General features: G+C 35.8%; 2 protein-coding genes across 5 annotated transcripts in view; one reads left to right on the top strand and one right to left on the bottom strand.

Moving 5' to 3' along the window:
* The window catches only part of LOC118745565 (protein zntC), a 326,373-nt gene that overhangs the window by 267,416 nt on the left and 40,041 nt on the right, over positions 1–18,916 (bottom strand). For 2 of the 4 annotated variants that reach the window (XM_036479045.1, XM_036479044.1), the window contains exon 1: positions 9,015–9,352. The exons of 1 other annotated variant lie outside the window; for it this stretch is intronic. The gene's annotated coding sequence lies outside the window, so the exon portion shown is untranslated. Of the gene's footprint in view, positions 1–9,014; positions 9,353–18,916 lie in introns of those variants that run through there. One more of the 4 variants, XM_036479049.1, reaches the window with a different exon arrangement.
* LOC118745856 lies at positions 14,895–16,358 on the top strand. Its single transcript, XM_036479523.1, has one exon. It carries the CDS (start codon positions 14,895–14,897, stop codon positions 16,356–16,358), a length of 1,464 nt encoding a protein of 487 aa, XP_036335416.1.

Genomic DNA, 18,916 nt, shown 5'->3' with positions numbered 1-18,916 from the left:
TAGAGTACTCTAACTTGGTATGGAGATATATCAAACCAATCGCATACTCATGGAGAACAATTGTGGGTATTGGAAAAGGGGCGTGGCACCTCCCATACAAACCGTATTTTTCATACCGCATATCTCTGGAAGTGTTCATGGTAGAGTACTCTAACTTGGTATGCAGATATATCAAACCAATGGCATACTCATGGAGAAAAATTGTGGTTATTGGAAAAGGGGGCGTGGCACCTCCCATAGAAACCGAATTTTTCATACTGCATATCTCTGCAAGTGTTCATGGTAGAGTACTCTAACTTGGTATGGAGATATATCAAACCAATCGCATACCCATGGAGAAAAATTGTAGTTATTGGAATAGGGGGCGTGGCACCTCCCATAGAAACCGAATTTTTCATACCGCATATCTCTGGAAGTGTTCGTGGTAGAGTACTCTAACTTGGTATGCAGATATATCAAACCAATCGCATGCTCACGAAAAAAAATTGTGGTTATTGGAGAAGGAGGCGTGGCACTTTCCATAAAACCGAATTTTTCATGCTGCATATCTCTGAAAGTGTTCATGGTAGAGTACTCGAACATGGTATGGAGATATATGAAATCAATCGCATACTCATGGAGGAAAATTCGGACTATTTGAAATGGGGGCGTGGCACTTCCCATACAAACAGAATTTTTCATAATAAGTACCTCTAGAAATGTTCATGGTAGAGTACTGGAACTTTATATGGGCATGGTACCTCCCATACAAGTCGAATTTTTCTTATTGCATATCTCTATAATTGTTCTTGGTAGAGTACTGGAACTTGGTGTGGTGATATATGAAATTAATCGCATAGTCATGTAGAAAATATGGAGCTATTGGAAAAGGGGTCGTGGCACCTACCATACAAGCCGAATTTCATACTGCATATCTCTGGAAGTTTTCGTGGTACAGTACTGGAACACTTCGTGTGGAGATATATGAAATTAATCACATGCTCATTGAGAAAAAACGGCTCTTTAAAAAGGGGGCGTGGAAAAGTAATCCGCCAGTTGGCGCTGGAGTTGAGTTAGTACTAAAAATTTTTTTATGATCCGATTTGGCGAACATTCAAAACATGTATTAGAAACGGTAAAGGCAGTCCAATTGCAAAAAAGAGCTGGTAGGTGGTACTGAGGTCGAGTTACTACTAAAAATCTAAAATGAATGTCAGACTAAATGGACCCGTTGCACTATTGAGTATATTGAACTCTCGTGTGTTACGATTGACCCAATGGATGTGATTTGCCAATATTATTATGCGTTAGAGCCTCATTCGAAGAAACCAGTGTTGAGTTGTGCAGTGGTAAATCTCAAATCACCACCTGTCGAAATACCTTAAAAGCCAGTTTCATGAAAGCAATTTAATGAAAATTTATTTATTTAGTTGAATTTAATATAGAACCTGACAGAAAAACATAATTCTTCACTTAAATTACTTTCGCGAAACTGGCTTTTAAGGTATTTCGTCTCAGTTTATGTATGTATATTATATTTCTGTTGAACAAGGATACGCCTTGGTATTGAAATTGCCACTAACTATAAGATAAAGTTCCTAGGGCACATTCACTATAGATCCGGCTCATTGTGCCCACCAGGGATCTTCTCATGGACATAACACTTTCGTTCGGTTATTTAAGGCGGCAAACGACCACCAAACGATAGTCTTAGCCGACGAATGTGCAGTACAAATCGTAAATGTGGATTGTTGGAGAAACTGTTGTACCAAAATGTTTAAATTAAAAATCTAATTTTGGGCGGGACGAAGTTCGCCGGGTCTGCTAGTTGTCTCTATAAGAAGGTTAGCACTGAGTGCTTCAACTTTTTTATTGCCTAATACTAAAAGTAGTTAAATAAAGTTTTTTTTAAAGAACCAACCAAAACAAAACCGACTTCAATTCTCATATAAAAATTTAAGTGGCCGTTTTCACCACCTCTGGTTATCTATAATCCTCAGTTAAACATTGTTACCGACACAGTGTTATATGCATGGATTCAGGAACGTCGGTTACGATGTTTAACTGGGGATTAATTGTAACCAGAGATGGTGAAAATGATCCTCAGGGCCGGTTGTTCAATGTCTGGTTATCACTACCTCCCAGTTAAACATCATTATCGACGTTTTCGACATAATGCATATAAGAAGCGATCGATAAAGCTGTCGATGTGTTTAACCGGAGCTTCTACCTTAGATTTGTGCAAACCAGACAGTAGGCTGGTATGGTATTCACTATCTCCCAGTTAACCTTCATTATCGATGTTTCGACGTCATGCATATAACATGTGATCGATAAAGCAGTCGTTGTATTTAATCGGAGCTTATACCTGCGGTTTGTGTTAACCGGAAATTGAACAAAATTGGTAGTTTTTCTTCGTAGACATAGACCCCTATTACTAATAACTGAATACATGCTGGTATTGTTTTAATCAAAATAGAGCATAGAATTCAAAATAAATAATTTTTTTATTATCAAATATATAAGAGCGCCAATGCATAATTCGCACGGCGCCTACTTGGTTAAAGCCGGCCCTGTAGGTATATCCATACCTATTCATGTATGTATGTACCTACATTCATATGTACCAAAATACTAGGGCTATTCGCGATCCGGTGCAAATGGGTTAGCATCATTGCATTGCAAATTTGTATTGCAAATTATTTGCAAAACACAATCAAAATACACGCATTTGCATTTGTCATGGCTTGGCAAATTTGCAATACCGAAAATCCATAGCATAAAAATGCTATGCATTGCAACTCTGGTTGACATTTCTATCAGCTGATTAAATCCATAAACAAAACCAAAGCTGATGCACAAAAATTGTTTTGCAAAAATTTTACCATGACAGTTTAATAAAGGTCGCTCACAATCCAAGGCATATTTCTGCAATTGCATAAATTTGTCAGCTCTTATGCACCGAATCGCGAATAGCCCTACTTTTTTACAGACTTGGTGTATGCGTTCGGATACAAACTCTACAGCGCGTCGTCTTTTTTCATACATACATACATACGTACATACCCAACAAGCACTGGAAAAAAAATCTCATTTTTCAATTTGATTTTCAGCGTTGTTTATCATTTGAAACTAAATATTTTCTCAAATATTGTTTATAAACTTAAGAACGGGCTCAGAAACAATTGAGTAAAACTCTTTAGAATTTGATATGCAATTAATTTACTAATCTTTTTGTGACTGACCTGCTGTTATAGTCTACGGACTGGCCATTCAAATATAAAAATGAAAGAAAGAAATAATGTGCTGCATGGATAGTGACCGACTGTTTGCCTGCTCAAAACGAAAAAATATTTTTATGTTAAAAATAATATTTAATAATGTTATATAAAAAGATTATTAACTATGATAAAAGGGTTTAGTTATGTACTAAAGATCTTTTTATATAAGATAAAAGTTAAAGGTAAATTGTATCGTCTTTTTTTATTTTGCAAAAAAATACAACGCAAACTGTATGTAACTAATTGCAGGACAAACTGTGTGCAACTAATTTTTTGCACCAATCGCATTTTTATACCCGAGCGCACTTTTACACAAGGGTATTATAGGTGCGTTCGTTTAAAACCTCCAGTAAAAAACATCCAACAGCAAAATTCCGGCGAAATGTCACCAGTTCTCTCACAAGAGAAAAATATCCAAAACAGTACGCGAACAGCAAATTTGCAGAAACTTGCAAGTTAGACGAACAGCTGATATAATTTTTGTTTACATTCAAAAGTGTAAAATTTAAAACGTACGAAAACTCATCACAAAGTGTTTTCCTGACACAGTTTATTGTTTAAGCAAATAACTACTTACTTCTTACAAGTTTAATTAGTCGAATTTTGTCATTATTAATTTCCAAACCATCAAATTCAATTTTGTAATTTGTGTAAATTCCAACCAGCTGTTTTTGATCAGCTGTTTTCCTGTTGGCAAATTGATGTTGGCAAAAATTTTTCCAGCAGAAACCACCAGCTTGCCCTCAAAATGAAATGCTACTTTGTTCTCTGAATTTCCCCTAATTTGCAAGTTTTTTGCGTACGCGAACGTAAAAACTTGAAAGTTTTGGTTAACTTTGAACAGGTACACGAACGCAACTTATAACTTTGTTCACATAACGGTTGTTTGTAACATGCAAAATGAATCTAAATAGATATACGCATATGTATACGTACATAAATGATCATAATGAAAAGAGAAATCGATTAAGCGTTGACTGTCTGCCCGTCCGTCCATCCGTCTGTGTGCACGATAACTCGAGTAAAAATTTAGATATCTTAACGAAACTTGGTACGTGTATTTCTTTCGAGCGTAGGACAGATGGCATTGAAGGTGGGCAAAATTGGACAATAACCACGCCTACCTAACATATGACGGTATTTTTCGGAAATACGAAAACTGCGATCAGTGTTGCCGTTTTAGTCCTTTGGTGGCTAAATTTAGCTACCACATAGTTTTTTTTGGCCACATAAAATTAAAATTGCCCCTAGCCCTTTTTTAACCCTTTGAAGAATTTATTCATAATTGGCATTAAAGAGTTGTATATGCTTAATTTGATAAAATTTTTTATTTTTTTTTCATTTATGTAAGAGATGAACTTTTAAACTAAGAAAGACTGATATATATACATATATGTATTGTATGTTCCTTACGTTTTTATACATTCATACCAGGGTTGTTGCGAATATTCGATTTCGCATTCGCAACCGCGGAACTTCCGCATAAATTTTAACATTCGCATTCGCTTTCGCATTAGCAATAATGAATGCGGAGCTTTTGCGAATGCGAATATTGTGCAAGTGCACTGATAAAACGTATATCTGGCAAAGAATACATTTTAAACAACATTTTTTGCCTGTGGGGATGTTACGTTAAGACTGTCCCCCTACGTGCACATGCTTTCGTAATTTAAAGTCAAAGAGTAAGATAATAGGTAGGTATTTCCAGCGGAAATGTTCAACGACTGGCTATAAAGAAAACCGACTATTTGCGCGTTTAATTAGGTAAGAATAATGTAACTATTGAATATTATTGAAAATATTATTATTATTGAATATTTGTTAAAAAACTGGATGCATCGCTAGTTTTTTTCTACTTTTTCTTAGAAAAGTGTAGTTATTTTTTTTCTCATAAAAGTTATTATTCTTAAGTTCCGTGTTTCCTTATATTAGTCTTTCAGCTCGAAAACCAAAATATTTATTTTAATTTTGTGTAAATTGTCAAAATTAGCACGCATCAAAATAAAGATAAAATGATATGTAACAAAGTTGACAGCCAAGTTTACAAATTAAATAAGAATTAATTCAAGGTGAATTTTATATATTGAGGAGTGGGACTTGGTATGTAATATATCGTTAGTACATATAGTATAGTAACATCGCTGAAATACAAAAAACCGTAACTAACTAAAAATCCAAAATTAAATTTTTGATTGATTATGATGTATTTCATCGAATCATAAGTCCCCACATCGTTTTAGCCAATAAAAAAAATTTGTTAGTAGTGTTTTTTTGCTTTTCAGCGACAATGTGAAATACGCCCTTTTAAAATAGTATTAACGATATGTTCGATATGTCGCCTTAAAAAATATATCAAAACACATTGAGCGCATGGAATGGAACAACAAAACGGATTTGATGGCTTATGGTACCGACAGCGGTGAGTAATTAATTGTGACTGCATGCAACTAGGAAAATCTAATTACAAGCTATTCATTACAGGCGAACCTTTCCAAGAAGAATTTTCTTCGAAATTTTCATTCCTAGAAAATAATAATTTATTTGTCATATCCACTTATTCACAACCTCGCTATAAGCGCACATTTTTCAAACCAGTCACAGAAGACAGGATTAAAAATGAATTACAAAAACTCAAATCGAAAAATGCTGATGCCGTAACAGGTTCTCCAAATTCTGAAACAGCCAAAAGAATTAGTTCTCCAAATTGGAACACAACGGTGTTTAAACAAAGTCAGGAAGTACATCCGACATTTGCAGCCCGATGCAATCCTCAAAAAGGAATTATGCAACTTTTCCATTTTTTATTTATCTAAATCACCTAATGTACCAACCAAAATTATTTCTTAAAAATATTTGACATCCGCATTCGCATCCGCGGATGTCTAAAATCCCACATTCGCAACATCCCTAATACATACTGTAAAAGAATTAGGGCTGTTAACTTATCTATTACAGATTTAACTATTAAAATAGATAAGTTTAGTTTAAAATAGATAAGTTGACGGCCCTTAATATACTTAATTTGTTAAATGGCCCATCAAGTCGATGGCCGTGTGTGTTCTTGTGGTGTGACTGTACCAGCTGCTGATGCGACTAACTATTTGAGAGTTTTATGATTGTACCAGCATGCTGGTGTCGCGGCGACATGTCGTGAGTGGTGAAATTAGCTCAATTTATATACAACAAGTATAGTTGTGTTTTCGTATTCTCCAGCAAGAAATATCCAGTAACTTGCCAGTAACAAAATTCCGGAGAGTTAGCCAATATTTACTCCCAATGAGTGAAATATGCCAGATAGTACGAAAACGCAAAACCAGCAAGAAGCTACTAGTTGTATGAACAGCTGATTAATTTGTTATTTTCCTAAGCAATTTTCTTAGAAAACTAGTATTTTCCATCTTATTATATATTTAAATAGGTTTATTTTGTCAACTCTAAAAGCACCACAAACAATTATTTTGTTAATGTGAATTACATTAAGCATCATGCCATCTGCTGTTTTTTTTACTAGCAAATAGTTGCTAGTAAAAATTTATCCAGTAAAAATCCAGTAATACTTGCAAGTTCAGCTGTCATTTTTACTCTCTCAATTTCCCCTCTTTTGCTAGTTTCTTGCAAGTTTTTGCGTACGAAAACGACATCCAGTAAAAAACCACTAAAATTAGTACTGGATTTACTGGATAGGGCGGAAATTTCTTGCACTATATGAGTCAAAGCCGTGTTTTAGGAAGATTAAGTTCACGATATTGCAGTTGTGAACTAAGAAAAAAACAATGTTTAACAAAATGGTTGAAAAATTATGAAATTTCGGCTCTAATCATTTCGATCTTTCCTCGACCTTATTTGTAAAGAAATAAATATTGTACCAGCATGCTGGTAAGTTATATGCTTCGAGCCTGATGGTACGTACAATCACTGGTGTCGTATATTTCCCCTTTTATACAAAAAGGTTTTTGTTTGGATAAAATATTAGCTTTTTTTCCTGAGTTCATTGTTTTTCTATACCATTACTTATTGAAAATATTGGCGTGTATACTTATATATGTAGATGTAAGTAAAAAATTTTAGCTACCATTTTTAGCCACAACGACTTTTTTAACTCTTTTTTAGCCCTGTTTTTAAAGGAATTTGGCTACCACTAAAAATTATTCGCGGCAACACTGACTGCGATATTTTATTAGTCACTCAAAATTGATGTTTACACTAACTTTTAGACGAAAAATAAGAATATTATACATTTTTGGAAAATGGGCGTAGCCACGCCCACTTATGATTACATGTGTATATCTTGGTAACCCCTCCACCAATTTCTGCCAAACTTGACACAGTTGTTGGCCTTAATACAATATACCAAATGGCGGAAAATTTTTAAAATCGGACAATAACCACGCCTACATCCCATATAACGGTAATTTCGAGAAATACGAAATCTTCAATAAATCAGTAAATACTGAAGCTAATTTATTCAAAATTGATGTTTGCAATAATTCTTTAGCAAGAAATACGTGTATGATAAAATTTTGGAAAATGGGCGTGGCCCCGCTCACTTATGATTACATATATGTATCTCGGTAACCGTTCCATACATTTGTACCAAACTCAGTATGGTTATTGTGCTTGACACATAAAAGCAAGATCGAAGCGCCCGAACTTAGACTTTCTTATTTAATAAACTGTTAAACTGCATAAATAAAAAATCATTTTCTATAAAAACTGTGTGTTTCTTTTACATACATCATTGGCAACACTATACACATATTTCAGCGAGAGTAACTGGATTCCATTTCGTTCCGCCTCACTCACGTTTGAGAAAAAGTTGAGAATTCCATATTTCTCAATTAGCATATAAAGGTAAATTCCATATTAAAAAAGTAAAAGAACACTAACAGCGGTTATTTGAGATGCATTTGAGAACAAAAGTTTGAGAATTGAGAAAAGGATTGATTCTCAAACGCATCTCAAATTTAGATTTAACAAAAATATTTATTGGGTACATATGTACATAAATATGTATGCATGCATATATGTATGAATAAGCTTCGTGGAAATTTCTCTGTTAACGCTGGATGGCAGAAGCATAACGATTGACAATTCGGTTAAGAAACCGCGAGATTATTATGATAATAGTTGCGTCCGTGTACCTGTTAATTGTTCAAAGTTATCCAAAACTTTCAGGTTTTTGCGTTCGCGTGCGCAAAAAACTTGCAAAGTAGGGGAATTTGAGAGAGCAAAGTGACATTTAATTTTGAGAGGAAGCTGCCGGTTTCTGCTGGTAAAATTTTTTGCTAACAGGAAAACAGCTGGTTGGAATTTACGCAAATCACAAAATTGAATTTGATGGTTTGGAAGTTAAAAATGACAAAATGCGACTAATTAAACTTGTAAGAAGTAAGTAGTTATTTGTTTAATCAATAAACTGTGTCAGGATAACACTTTGTGATAAGTTTTCGTACGTTTTAAATTTTGCACTTTTGAATGTAAATAAAAATTATATCAGCTGTTCGTCTAACTTGCAAGTTTCTGCAAATTTCCTGTTCGCGTACTGTTTTGGATATTTTTCTCTTGTGAGAGAATTTCGCCGGAATTTTGCTGTTGAATGTTTTTTTACTGGAGATTTTAAACGAACGCACCTAATATTTCTTAGAAAATATAGACCATGTTGAGGACAACCGGCACATCTTGGGTTTTTAAATTTAGTGTTCTCAAACGCACTTATACTATTCTTCCCCATGCTTAGCACATGTACAAACATACCACTGCGTTCGATTCTACTGGCGATAAAGAAATGTTTGGAAGAAGTGAATAACCGTTTATCCAACAATCCATTCGCGAGGCACTCTGTCACTTCATTAAGCCGCTTTCGAGTTGTTTGTTATTGCTTAACATTTTATTACACTAAGTTTGTTCGGAAAAAGCGTTTAACTATGAATTTCAGCAAGCTTACAACACTAACAACAAATTAACATTCTAAGTGGCGCGCAAAATCACTTTGTATGTACATACATATGTACTCTATAGACGCTTTGGTTTGGTGAGACACCAAACGGATTAACTTGAAGTACAGAAACTTGTCTTGCATCATCTACTCTCGAATGCCGACTGCCATGCTTTAAAGTTTAAACTGTTGAAATCACTTACACACTCGCAAGACCAAGCCTATGAAATATGTTTATGTTGTATAGGACACCCAAAAGGAAATTCTTAGCAAAAAGGCTGCCTCGAATAACACTGTGGAACACTTTTTATATTTTTAGGACTTCAACGAAATAAACCGTAAATATTTTTATATTTTGGTAACAAATTAAGAAGACTAGTTGCAATTTTATTTATAAACTAACTTCAAGCATAGTTTTTGCCTTCAGAGCCGCATAATAAAATTTAGCGAGCAAATTTTTCGTAGATCATTTTAAGTTCTCTCATAACTACGGTGACCATCCGTTCTGTTTTTTGCAGGACCGTACTGTTATTTAAAGGTCTGTCCTGCGTAGTTTTTCAAAACAGAAAACCCCCAAAATGTACTGATTTTTCCCACGTGTCCTGCCTTTGTCCTGCCTTTGTCCCGCATTTTCTTCGATATTTTAAAATTAGCTTTTCCTAATCGAAATAAAAGCAGTGTCGTTAACTAATTGATAACTACATAAGGATAAGCGGGTGTTGAAGGTTCAACTAGTCAATGCGTTCTAAATATTGTACGGTTATGGACAATGGATGACGAGAAATTGAAGACCAGCATCAAATATATCGATAACACTGTTCTACAAATTTTGTGGTAATCGCTTAACAAAAAAAAAATCCAAGCCAATTTTCCTTTCAAACAAGCGTTTTCGTAAATTTTTCGAAAAACGTGTTTTTGGTACATTTCGAACCTATTCGTCAATATCTCATGAAAAAATTATCCAATCTACATAAGCTACCTCTTACACAAATATATTACTTTGCCGATTTCGATGAAAATTATTGGTGTTACAAGCGACCAAAATCGAAAAATTGAAATTTCAATCATTTTCTTTTTACAGTAAATGAAAATCTGATGAGAAATGTAGATGTTACGGAACACAATCTACTCAAAAAATATATATTTTTGCAAAGAGCCCATCAATAGCTTTCGAACTGTTGGTCGTTTCATGAGATATTGAGGAATAACTGAAAAAGTACTAAAAATACGTTTTTCGAACAAATCTCGAAAACACTTCTTTGAAACCATGGGTATTTTTTTCGTGTTCAACGACCCAACGACCAGTTTGCCTAAAAAATTTGCTTTACAGAGGTTCATATTTCGTGTAAAGTAATATGTAATATGCCTTATTATAATTTTGTAAATATTCATTACTAAAAGATTAATACCAATGAAGCAAATGTGATTTATGTTTAAAGTTTAAAATTGGATTAATAATTAAGAATTATACACTCTTCGTTATTTGAATAGCGCATCCTTTTAATACAGGTACAGTTTTCCTTTTGTTTGTTTAATATTCATTAACTTTTTATAAAAATATAGCATATTCTACGTCTACATCCCATTTTAAAAAGTTTTGAAAACTAAAAACAAAAAATAAACATAGGGGCGACAGTTTTTTTGACGGTGCTGCGCATTTTCTTCCATATACAAATTTTGTCAAGAATACTTTGTATGGTAGAAAATCAAAAAAAGGGCGCGCTATTCAAATGACGAGGAATGTATATATGTAGTATATTTTTGTTATTTTTATACTACGCAATTATATTTAGGTAAATTTTTTGAAAAATTGTCCAGCATTTTCAAAATATATTTATGGTCACCGTACTCATAACGGATCTTTTCAGCTCAAATATTAAGGGCCAATAGGAGTACTCCAAGGCAAACAGTTCAAACAGTCATACTCCAGATTTTTGTTTGTTAGGGCCAAATTCACAGCCAGGGTTACCACTGAAAAACTTTCTTTCCTACCAAGAGCTTGTTCAAAAGCCTACAAAAATGGATTCTTTGCTACCATTTATTTTAATCAAGGAAACGACGTTTGACAGCATTAAAAACATTGATTTTTGCTGGTTTTATACTTAAAATGAGATTTCCAGGTAAACAAACAAACCATGCAAAACATGAGAAATAGGCAACAATCGTCAATGGCAACAAATTGGCGGCTCACCGATTTATTGCTGTGGCGACAAATTGGCAACATCACTTCGTTCATGTAAATTTTGAATAAATATAAGTTCTCAAAAATTCCAAAGCTTATGAATATGGCGTCAACAGTATTGTCCAAAAGCATCTAATTTATGCCCAAGGACAGGATTGAAAAAATAGGAAGCCCCATAGCGAGAAAAGGAATTAATTCCGATTGTAAGTTCCAATTTTGTATACAAAAAATAAATGAAGTATTAAAAAGAATAAAATTATTTCAAATATTGCCTCAAGCGATAAGAAAACGACTCATTCAGGTAATTAGAAAATTACTCGCCCAGGCGAGTTGCCTTCGGCGGACGTTTTAGAGCGACTTGTAATAGGAAATCGATTCGATGACAATATTACCGGTTTGGTGGGAAAAGTCCGTTTCACTCCTACACCCTCGAAATTTCGCGTACATTATGAAAAGCCGAAAAAATGGCAAAAAATTCGCATAGTTTCTAATTTTAATAAAGCCTTCGGAGTAAGTGACGTGGAAAATCGTAGCAGAAAATAAAATTCCGTCGTAGATTTTTTACACATGCTTATTTGCATACATATGTATATTGTGAAGTATATATACATAAGCAAAGTAAAAAGACACCTCATGGTTAGGCTTGCCAAATGGCCGGGTCTAGGAGCCTCCGGGCTTGGGGCAAAATCTGTGTGCTGCGGGTTTGCCATTGATTTCTTCGAGATGAGGTTAAAAACTTTGAGATTCTTCGATTTTCTGGAAATATGACTAACAATAAGTGTTTTCCTTTTAATTTTCGTGTATGATAAAAAATAACATTATCCCACCCGACCAACGTACACGAGAATGCATCCGTTTTAGAAATTTTAGCAACATTTTCGCGTACAAAACTACTGAGAACGGGTTCCGAAAAATGATCGTAAAGTATTACCTGTCGCTCAGTTTGTGGCAGCAGAGCTCTCGTTCTCGTCATACGTGTTCAAAAGTTTTTGCGTAGTGCTTTCGATAGCGAAACCGTATCTCAGATGGAAGTTATTTCGATCCGTTTTGTTATCGAGATGTTTTAGATCTGTCCGATTATCGAGAATGTAGTGAAAACGAAATTCATTTCGATCCGTTTACCCATAGAGAATACATCGAGAGAAGAATCGAAAGCAAACATTAAAACTACTAGTTTACGATAATTTGAGCTGTTCCATTCCAGTTTATTCCCATATAAAAATAGTGCTTTTAAAATTTTAACAGTTGCTTTATATTTAACATAATGGAAAATTACAAGAGTTCAGTTTTCTGAAGTTTTAAAACAAAAATTAAGTTTATATAAACGTATTTAAATGCAATTTTAGAAAATTTCTTAAAAATTTAGATAATAAATATCCATTATCTAAAATTTATACCATGTAATGCAATTAAAACTTGTTGATATTGTTTTAGGAAAATACATAACAGCTTGTAAAAAATATTATCAGTCTAATTGAAATTTTAGTAAACTCGATTTATCATTATATTTACATTTTAATTTTTATCATTCAATTCTTTTCTACACTTGTACTTAAGTACATATACACACGCAACCTTGTTGTATATGAATATGTATATAGTTTTCCCTTTCATATCCACTGTAAATATATTCATAAACCATTTATTCAATTTCATGTTAAATACTTCTGAACCTGGAATAAAGTGACTAAGTAGTCTTTTCTATGAACTCGAGAGAATCGGTCGTTCAAGTATTAAGTATTTTGTTCATGGTGCCGAAACCCGGGAGCTTTATCGAATATGGAGAAAATACGCAGGGCAGTTTGCCGAACGCAAATCGCTAAGTTGTGCAATGATGCAGAGCTACTCCTGGCAAATGGAGATCGCGGCGAGAATTCCGTGGTGCTGGTATCGCGTATTAAAGCATCCAAAGAAAACCTTACACTAGCTAATGAAGCAGTTTTAGCGTTGAACGACGAGAAGGATAGTACAGAGGCTGAAATCGAGCGGATGGTGGAGTATGATGATGTGGCGGTAACCACTGTCGCACGATTGGAGCACGCATTAAGTAAAAATATTACGACAGCGAATGCGGTACAAATGATTAAAAGTGACAATGGAGCTACTAGTAAAAGCGTGAAATTAAAGCCGATTGCACTGAAGAAGTTTGACGGGAGTTTTGATAAATGGATACCGTTTTGGGAACAGTTTAAAGAAACGGTACATGAAAACTTAAGTTTGTCATCAGCGAAATTTAATTACTTGAGCGAGGCGCTGGAGAAAAACGCGGCAAATACCATTGCGGGGTTTACTCCAACGGAGAGATGTTATAACGAGGCCATTTCCCTTTTGCAGGAAGAGTATGGCAATACTGATAAAATTGTTGAGCAACACATTCAAAAGCTGTTGGCGTTAAAATCAATTCAATCAGCGCGTGATGTTAAAGGTTTGCGAGATCTTTATAATGATGTAAATTCCACCATGCGAACGCTATCTATTCTAAATGTTCCATCCAGTAAATACGAAATCGTAGTCAAATCGGTTTTATTGAGAGCGATACCTTCGTACTTACGTATTACGTTCTATAAAATTGAAAAACGCGATGGAATAGATACAAATGGCGACGAGCAATTAAAGCAGCTCTTACTCTTTATAAGAACAGAAGTAGAAGCATTAGAAAAATCTCATATGTCAGAAAATAAAGATGAAAGAAGAATTAGGGATGCCACTAAACAAACAGCGGAACAAAAAAGAGGAACGGCACTGGGACTACTTACCGGCGCACAGGGTGTCAAAAGGCAGTGCGTATTTTGTAAGGATGCAAATCATGACTCTAATTCTTGCAACAGTAATATGTCCACAGATTTAAGAAAAAAATTATTAACAAAAGAAGGCCGTTGTTTTAGATGTGCGTACCGAAACCACACGTCTAAATTTTGTAGGAGTCAGTGGGTTAAATGCGAGAAATGTGGCGATAAACACATAACTCCATTGTGCGAAAGAAGTATGCCAAAAAATAGAACGGAACAATCACGTGATGGTAGCGACAAATATAACAAATCGGACGTCAGCTCCAGTCGAGCCGTAACCCCGGCAAATTCTCTTTTAACAACTGCATTTCAATCAGCGAGTTCAGAGAGTGACGAGATATTTCGTCAGACCGCTAAAGCCATAGTTGAAAATGAGCGTACGGGTGAAAGAGCATTTACGAGAATAATTATGGACAACGGTAGTCAGCGCACCTATATTAGCGCCAAATTAGCAAGAGAATTAGAGTTAGCTACGGTATCTTATGAGAAAACATGTATACTGGCATTTGGCGACAGCTGTGAGAACAATAATGCACAAAAGCTCAAGCGAGTTAATATTGTATTAAAAACTCAATACAACGAAAAAACAAAAACTATTAGCGCGATCGTCGTACCGAGTATTTGTGCGGACATACTACCGGTTCCTGAAATAAAACAAAAAAAAACTCCAGTGGATGAATACAACGTTAGCCGAAAACCATCTCTGTAACGATAAGTATGTGAGAGGAATGAATATTCTTATTGGGCAAGATAATATGTGGAAATTCATTGGAGGTGAGAGCGAAAAGATAACAGATGATTTAACTGCAGTAAATACCTTCTTTGGATGGACAATTCAGGGATGTTATGGAGATAATGATAAAATTCACTGCGTTTTAAACACTTTACAAACACACGAATACACATTTGACGTAGCTAAATTCTGGGAAATCGAGTCGATTGGTATTAACGCTCCACGTGAACCTGCACAAGTGGACGTAAAAATATACATAAATGAGATTACCAAGCGTTATGTTGTGGCGTTGCCATGGAAAATTTCCAGCGAGTATTTGCACGACAATAAGCAAATGGCCCGAAAACGACTTCGAGATTTAACAGCGAGGCTTATGAGAGATCCACAAAAATTAAGAGAATATCATGAGGGTGTGGAGGAGTTGTGGCATAGCGGTGTTTCTGAAAGGGCCAATGAATTTAATAATAGCAATTCAACTGTCTATTATATGCCGCATATGCCTGTGTACCGAGACGACAAATCTACATCAAAAATGAGAATCGTTTTCGATGCTTCGTCATGCCAACCAGGTAAAACGTCATTAAATTACCATTTAAGCACCGGCAAAAATTGTGTGGCCGATTTGTTAAAAATATTGGTGAAGTTTCGTTTCGATAAAATAGCTTTGACTGCCGATATTGAGAAGGCATTCTTGCAAATTGAGATTGCCGACAGCGATAGAGACGTTCTAAGATTTTTGTGGTACAAAACCTTGCCGACCATGAATGAAGAGCTTCCGGAGCTAGCAGAATATCGCATGCAGAGGGTCACGTTTGGTGTCACGTCCAGTCCATTCTTGTTAGCTACTACTATTCAAAAGCATTTGCAGGTAAACGAAGCCAAATATGAAGGAGTCAGTAAGCATCTCGAAAAGTCGTTTTACGTGGACGACATGGTCAGCAGCATCGCAAACGAAGCGAAGGCAATCCAATTCTTCAAAGGAGCAACTGATATTATGAGCGGGGCAAAATTTAATTTGCGTAAGTGGAACTCGAACAGCTTATCGTTAAAATCATTACTTGTAGAAAATAAACAAGAGCCACCGTTGGTTCAGAAAGTGTTAGGAATTGTTTGGAACACCATGTCGGACGAGATATCTATTGAATTCGATAATACCCTTAACTACATTCAGAAATTAAAACCGACGAAGAGAAATGTGTTAAAAACAATGGCAAGAATTTATGATCCCTTTGGCATGTTGGCACCATCCACTGTACGTATAAAATTGTTGCTGCAAGAATTGTGGAAGGAAAAGGTTGAGTGGGACGTGGTCATGCCTGATGAGAAAACTAAAGTGTTTGAAAATTGGCGAAGAGAGTTACCAATTTTAAGAGCATTCGCATTACCACGAAGGTTGACAACATTCGATAACGCTACGGTCGAATTACATATCTTCGCAGACGCAAGCCCAAAGGCTTAGTGAGCTGTTGTGTATTTGAAAAATATTGACCAAGACGGAAAAACTTCAGTTAATTTTATATGTGCGAAGAGACGAGTATCGGCTATCAGAGGTAATCAAGAGGTTGAACTAACCTTGCCGAAACTGGAATTGACGGCAGCGTTAATGGATGCAGGATTAAAACGTTTTCTATTAAGCGCTTTACAACTCCAGTATAGCAATTCAATGGATAAATGGCAGAAATAAAAACAACAATCAATACGTTAGAGCAAGGGTGGATGAGATTTGTAGTCTAACAGATACGCATGAGTGGCGACATTGCAGAGGTAAGGATAATCCAGCAGATTTATTGACTAGGGGAATAAATGCCGACGGTCTGAGGAATTGAAATATGTGGAAGCACGGACCTGAATGGTTAATGCAGTATACAGTGTGTTTGGATAAAAATTCTCTAGAAAAGTGCGCTGGGATATTTTTGAACGTGGAGCTTCAACCAAACGAATGCTGCGACAGCTTTCAATCCATCATACCGCTTGAAAAATTCAGCAAGATAAAGCGTTTGTTGAGAGTAAGATCGTATGTATTCCGATTTTTAACGAATATAAAGGCGAAGCACCAGCGGAGTTCGAACGACCAGCTTGACGTACCACCCTTTCAGCGGGTGAGCTTAAAAACGCAGAGCTTTATTGGGCAAAGGAACAACAAAAAACAATACTTTCATGCAGAAATTAAGGCATTAATCGATAATCAAAAGCTTCCATCTAATTCCAAATTAACTTCGTTTAATCCCTTACTAATTAATGGGCTGTTATGTGTAGGTAGTCGCTTGCCTACAGAAGTGTTCGGCAGCGAGAGTAGTCCAGCCATTTTAGTCACCTTTTAGTTGTAGAAGCACACCATGCGACACTTCATGGCGGCGTCAACGCAGTACTGGCTCAGCTAAGAAAGAAGTATTGGATCATACAAGGACGTCAAATGATTAAACGTATTTTACGAAGCTGTATAATTTGTAAGCGTGTGCATGGTCGGCTAGGATCGGAGCCGTGGACAGTTGTACCAATCGAAAGAGTAACCACATCTAGGCCATTTGAAACTACCGGCATAGACTTTGCTGGCCCAGTATACGCGAAATATGAAGGCGACCAACAAATTCGTAAAACATACATTTTGCTGTTTACTTGTTCTTAAATTAGAGCCGTACATTTAGAGTTGGTTTTAGATATGACGGTGAAAAGCTGCATCGGAGCATTAAGAAGATTTATGGCTAGGCGGGGTGTACCTGACACCATTATATCAGATAACGCCAGGACGTTCAAACGAGCTGATATTGAGTTCAGGAAATTAAAGGCCCTCCTGAAGAAACCAGATTTACAAAATTTAGCGGCAGATAAAGGAATTAAATGGAAATATATACCAGAAAGAGCCGCATGGTGGGGCGGATTCTGGGAGCGTCTGGTCAAAAGCGTCAAATTGGCGTTGAAAGCAGCTGTGGGCAAATCGTTACTTGACTACGATAACTTGTCAACACTGTTAGCAGAAGTCGAATGCATCGTGAACTCCCGGCCGCTAACGTATATTTCACAAAACTTTAATGATTTGCAACCATTGTCACCGTCCAAGTTCTTAAACGACTGCAAGTCAATATTGACCTCAGCCGAATTCGACAAGGACGACACCGACATCATCAAGTCATGGCAGCTTCGTCAGCATTTGCTTAAGCGTTATATGCGACAGTGGCGTGGAGAATATGTTACTCAGCTACGCAACTTCCATCAAATTAAAAATAAATCTATTCGCAGTATCAAGGTTGGTGACGTCGTTACCGTTCAAGAAGATTATAAGCCTCGGTTTATGTGGAAGCTGGCAGTTGTGCAGGCAGTATACCCTGGGCGTGACGGAAGAATCAGAGCCTGCGATGTACGATTGGGGTCTGGAACTGTAATGAGGAGGCCAGTGCAACTCTTATGCCCATTGGAATTATCAATTCAGTGATGCCCGGGCGGACGATGTAAAAAATATTATCAGTCTAATTGAAATTTTAGTACACTCGATTTATCATTATATTTGCCTTTTCATTTTTATCATTCAATTCTTTTCTACACTTGTACTTAAGTACATATACACACGCAACCTTGTTGTATATGAATATGTATATAATTTTCCCTTTCATACCCACTGTAAATGTATTCATAAACCATTTATTCAATTTCATGTTAAATACTTCTGAACCTGGAATAAAGTGACTAAGTAGTCTTTTCTATGAACTCGAGAGAATCGGTCGTTCAAGTATTAAGTATTTTTTTCACAGCTGGCTATAAAAACAAATCATTGAATTGTTCTTATGGTATGTTCTACCGTGTTCGATTAGGCTATGTAAATATGCACTCACAAATTTTTCAAATACTTCTCCGTTCTTCTTCTAGTCTATTTATTTCTTTTATATTTGGGACAGGAGACGGGGGAACTATTTCACGCTCAATGGATACTTCTCCCTAAACTATGGCTTTTATGGAAGTTACCTCGTTCGTATTAATGCAATTGCCTCGAACGGGATTTTGGAATTGTGCTATTTGTGTGAT

The sequence above is a fragment of the Rhagoletis pomonella genome, unplaced genomic scaffold (assembly GCF_013731165.1).
Source record: "Rhagoletis pomonella isolate Grant_MI unplaced genomic scaffold, Rhpom_1.0 Rhpom_scaffold_00009, whole genome shotgun sequence".
Taxonomy (NCBI): domain Eukaryota; kingdom Metazoa; phylum Arthropoda; class Insecta; order Diptera; family Tephritidae; genus Rhagoletis; species Rhagoletis pomonella.
The sequence above is the reverse complement of the archived record's forward strand: the minus strand, read 5'-3'. Positions and strand labels throughout refer to the sequence as shown.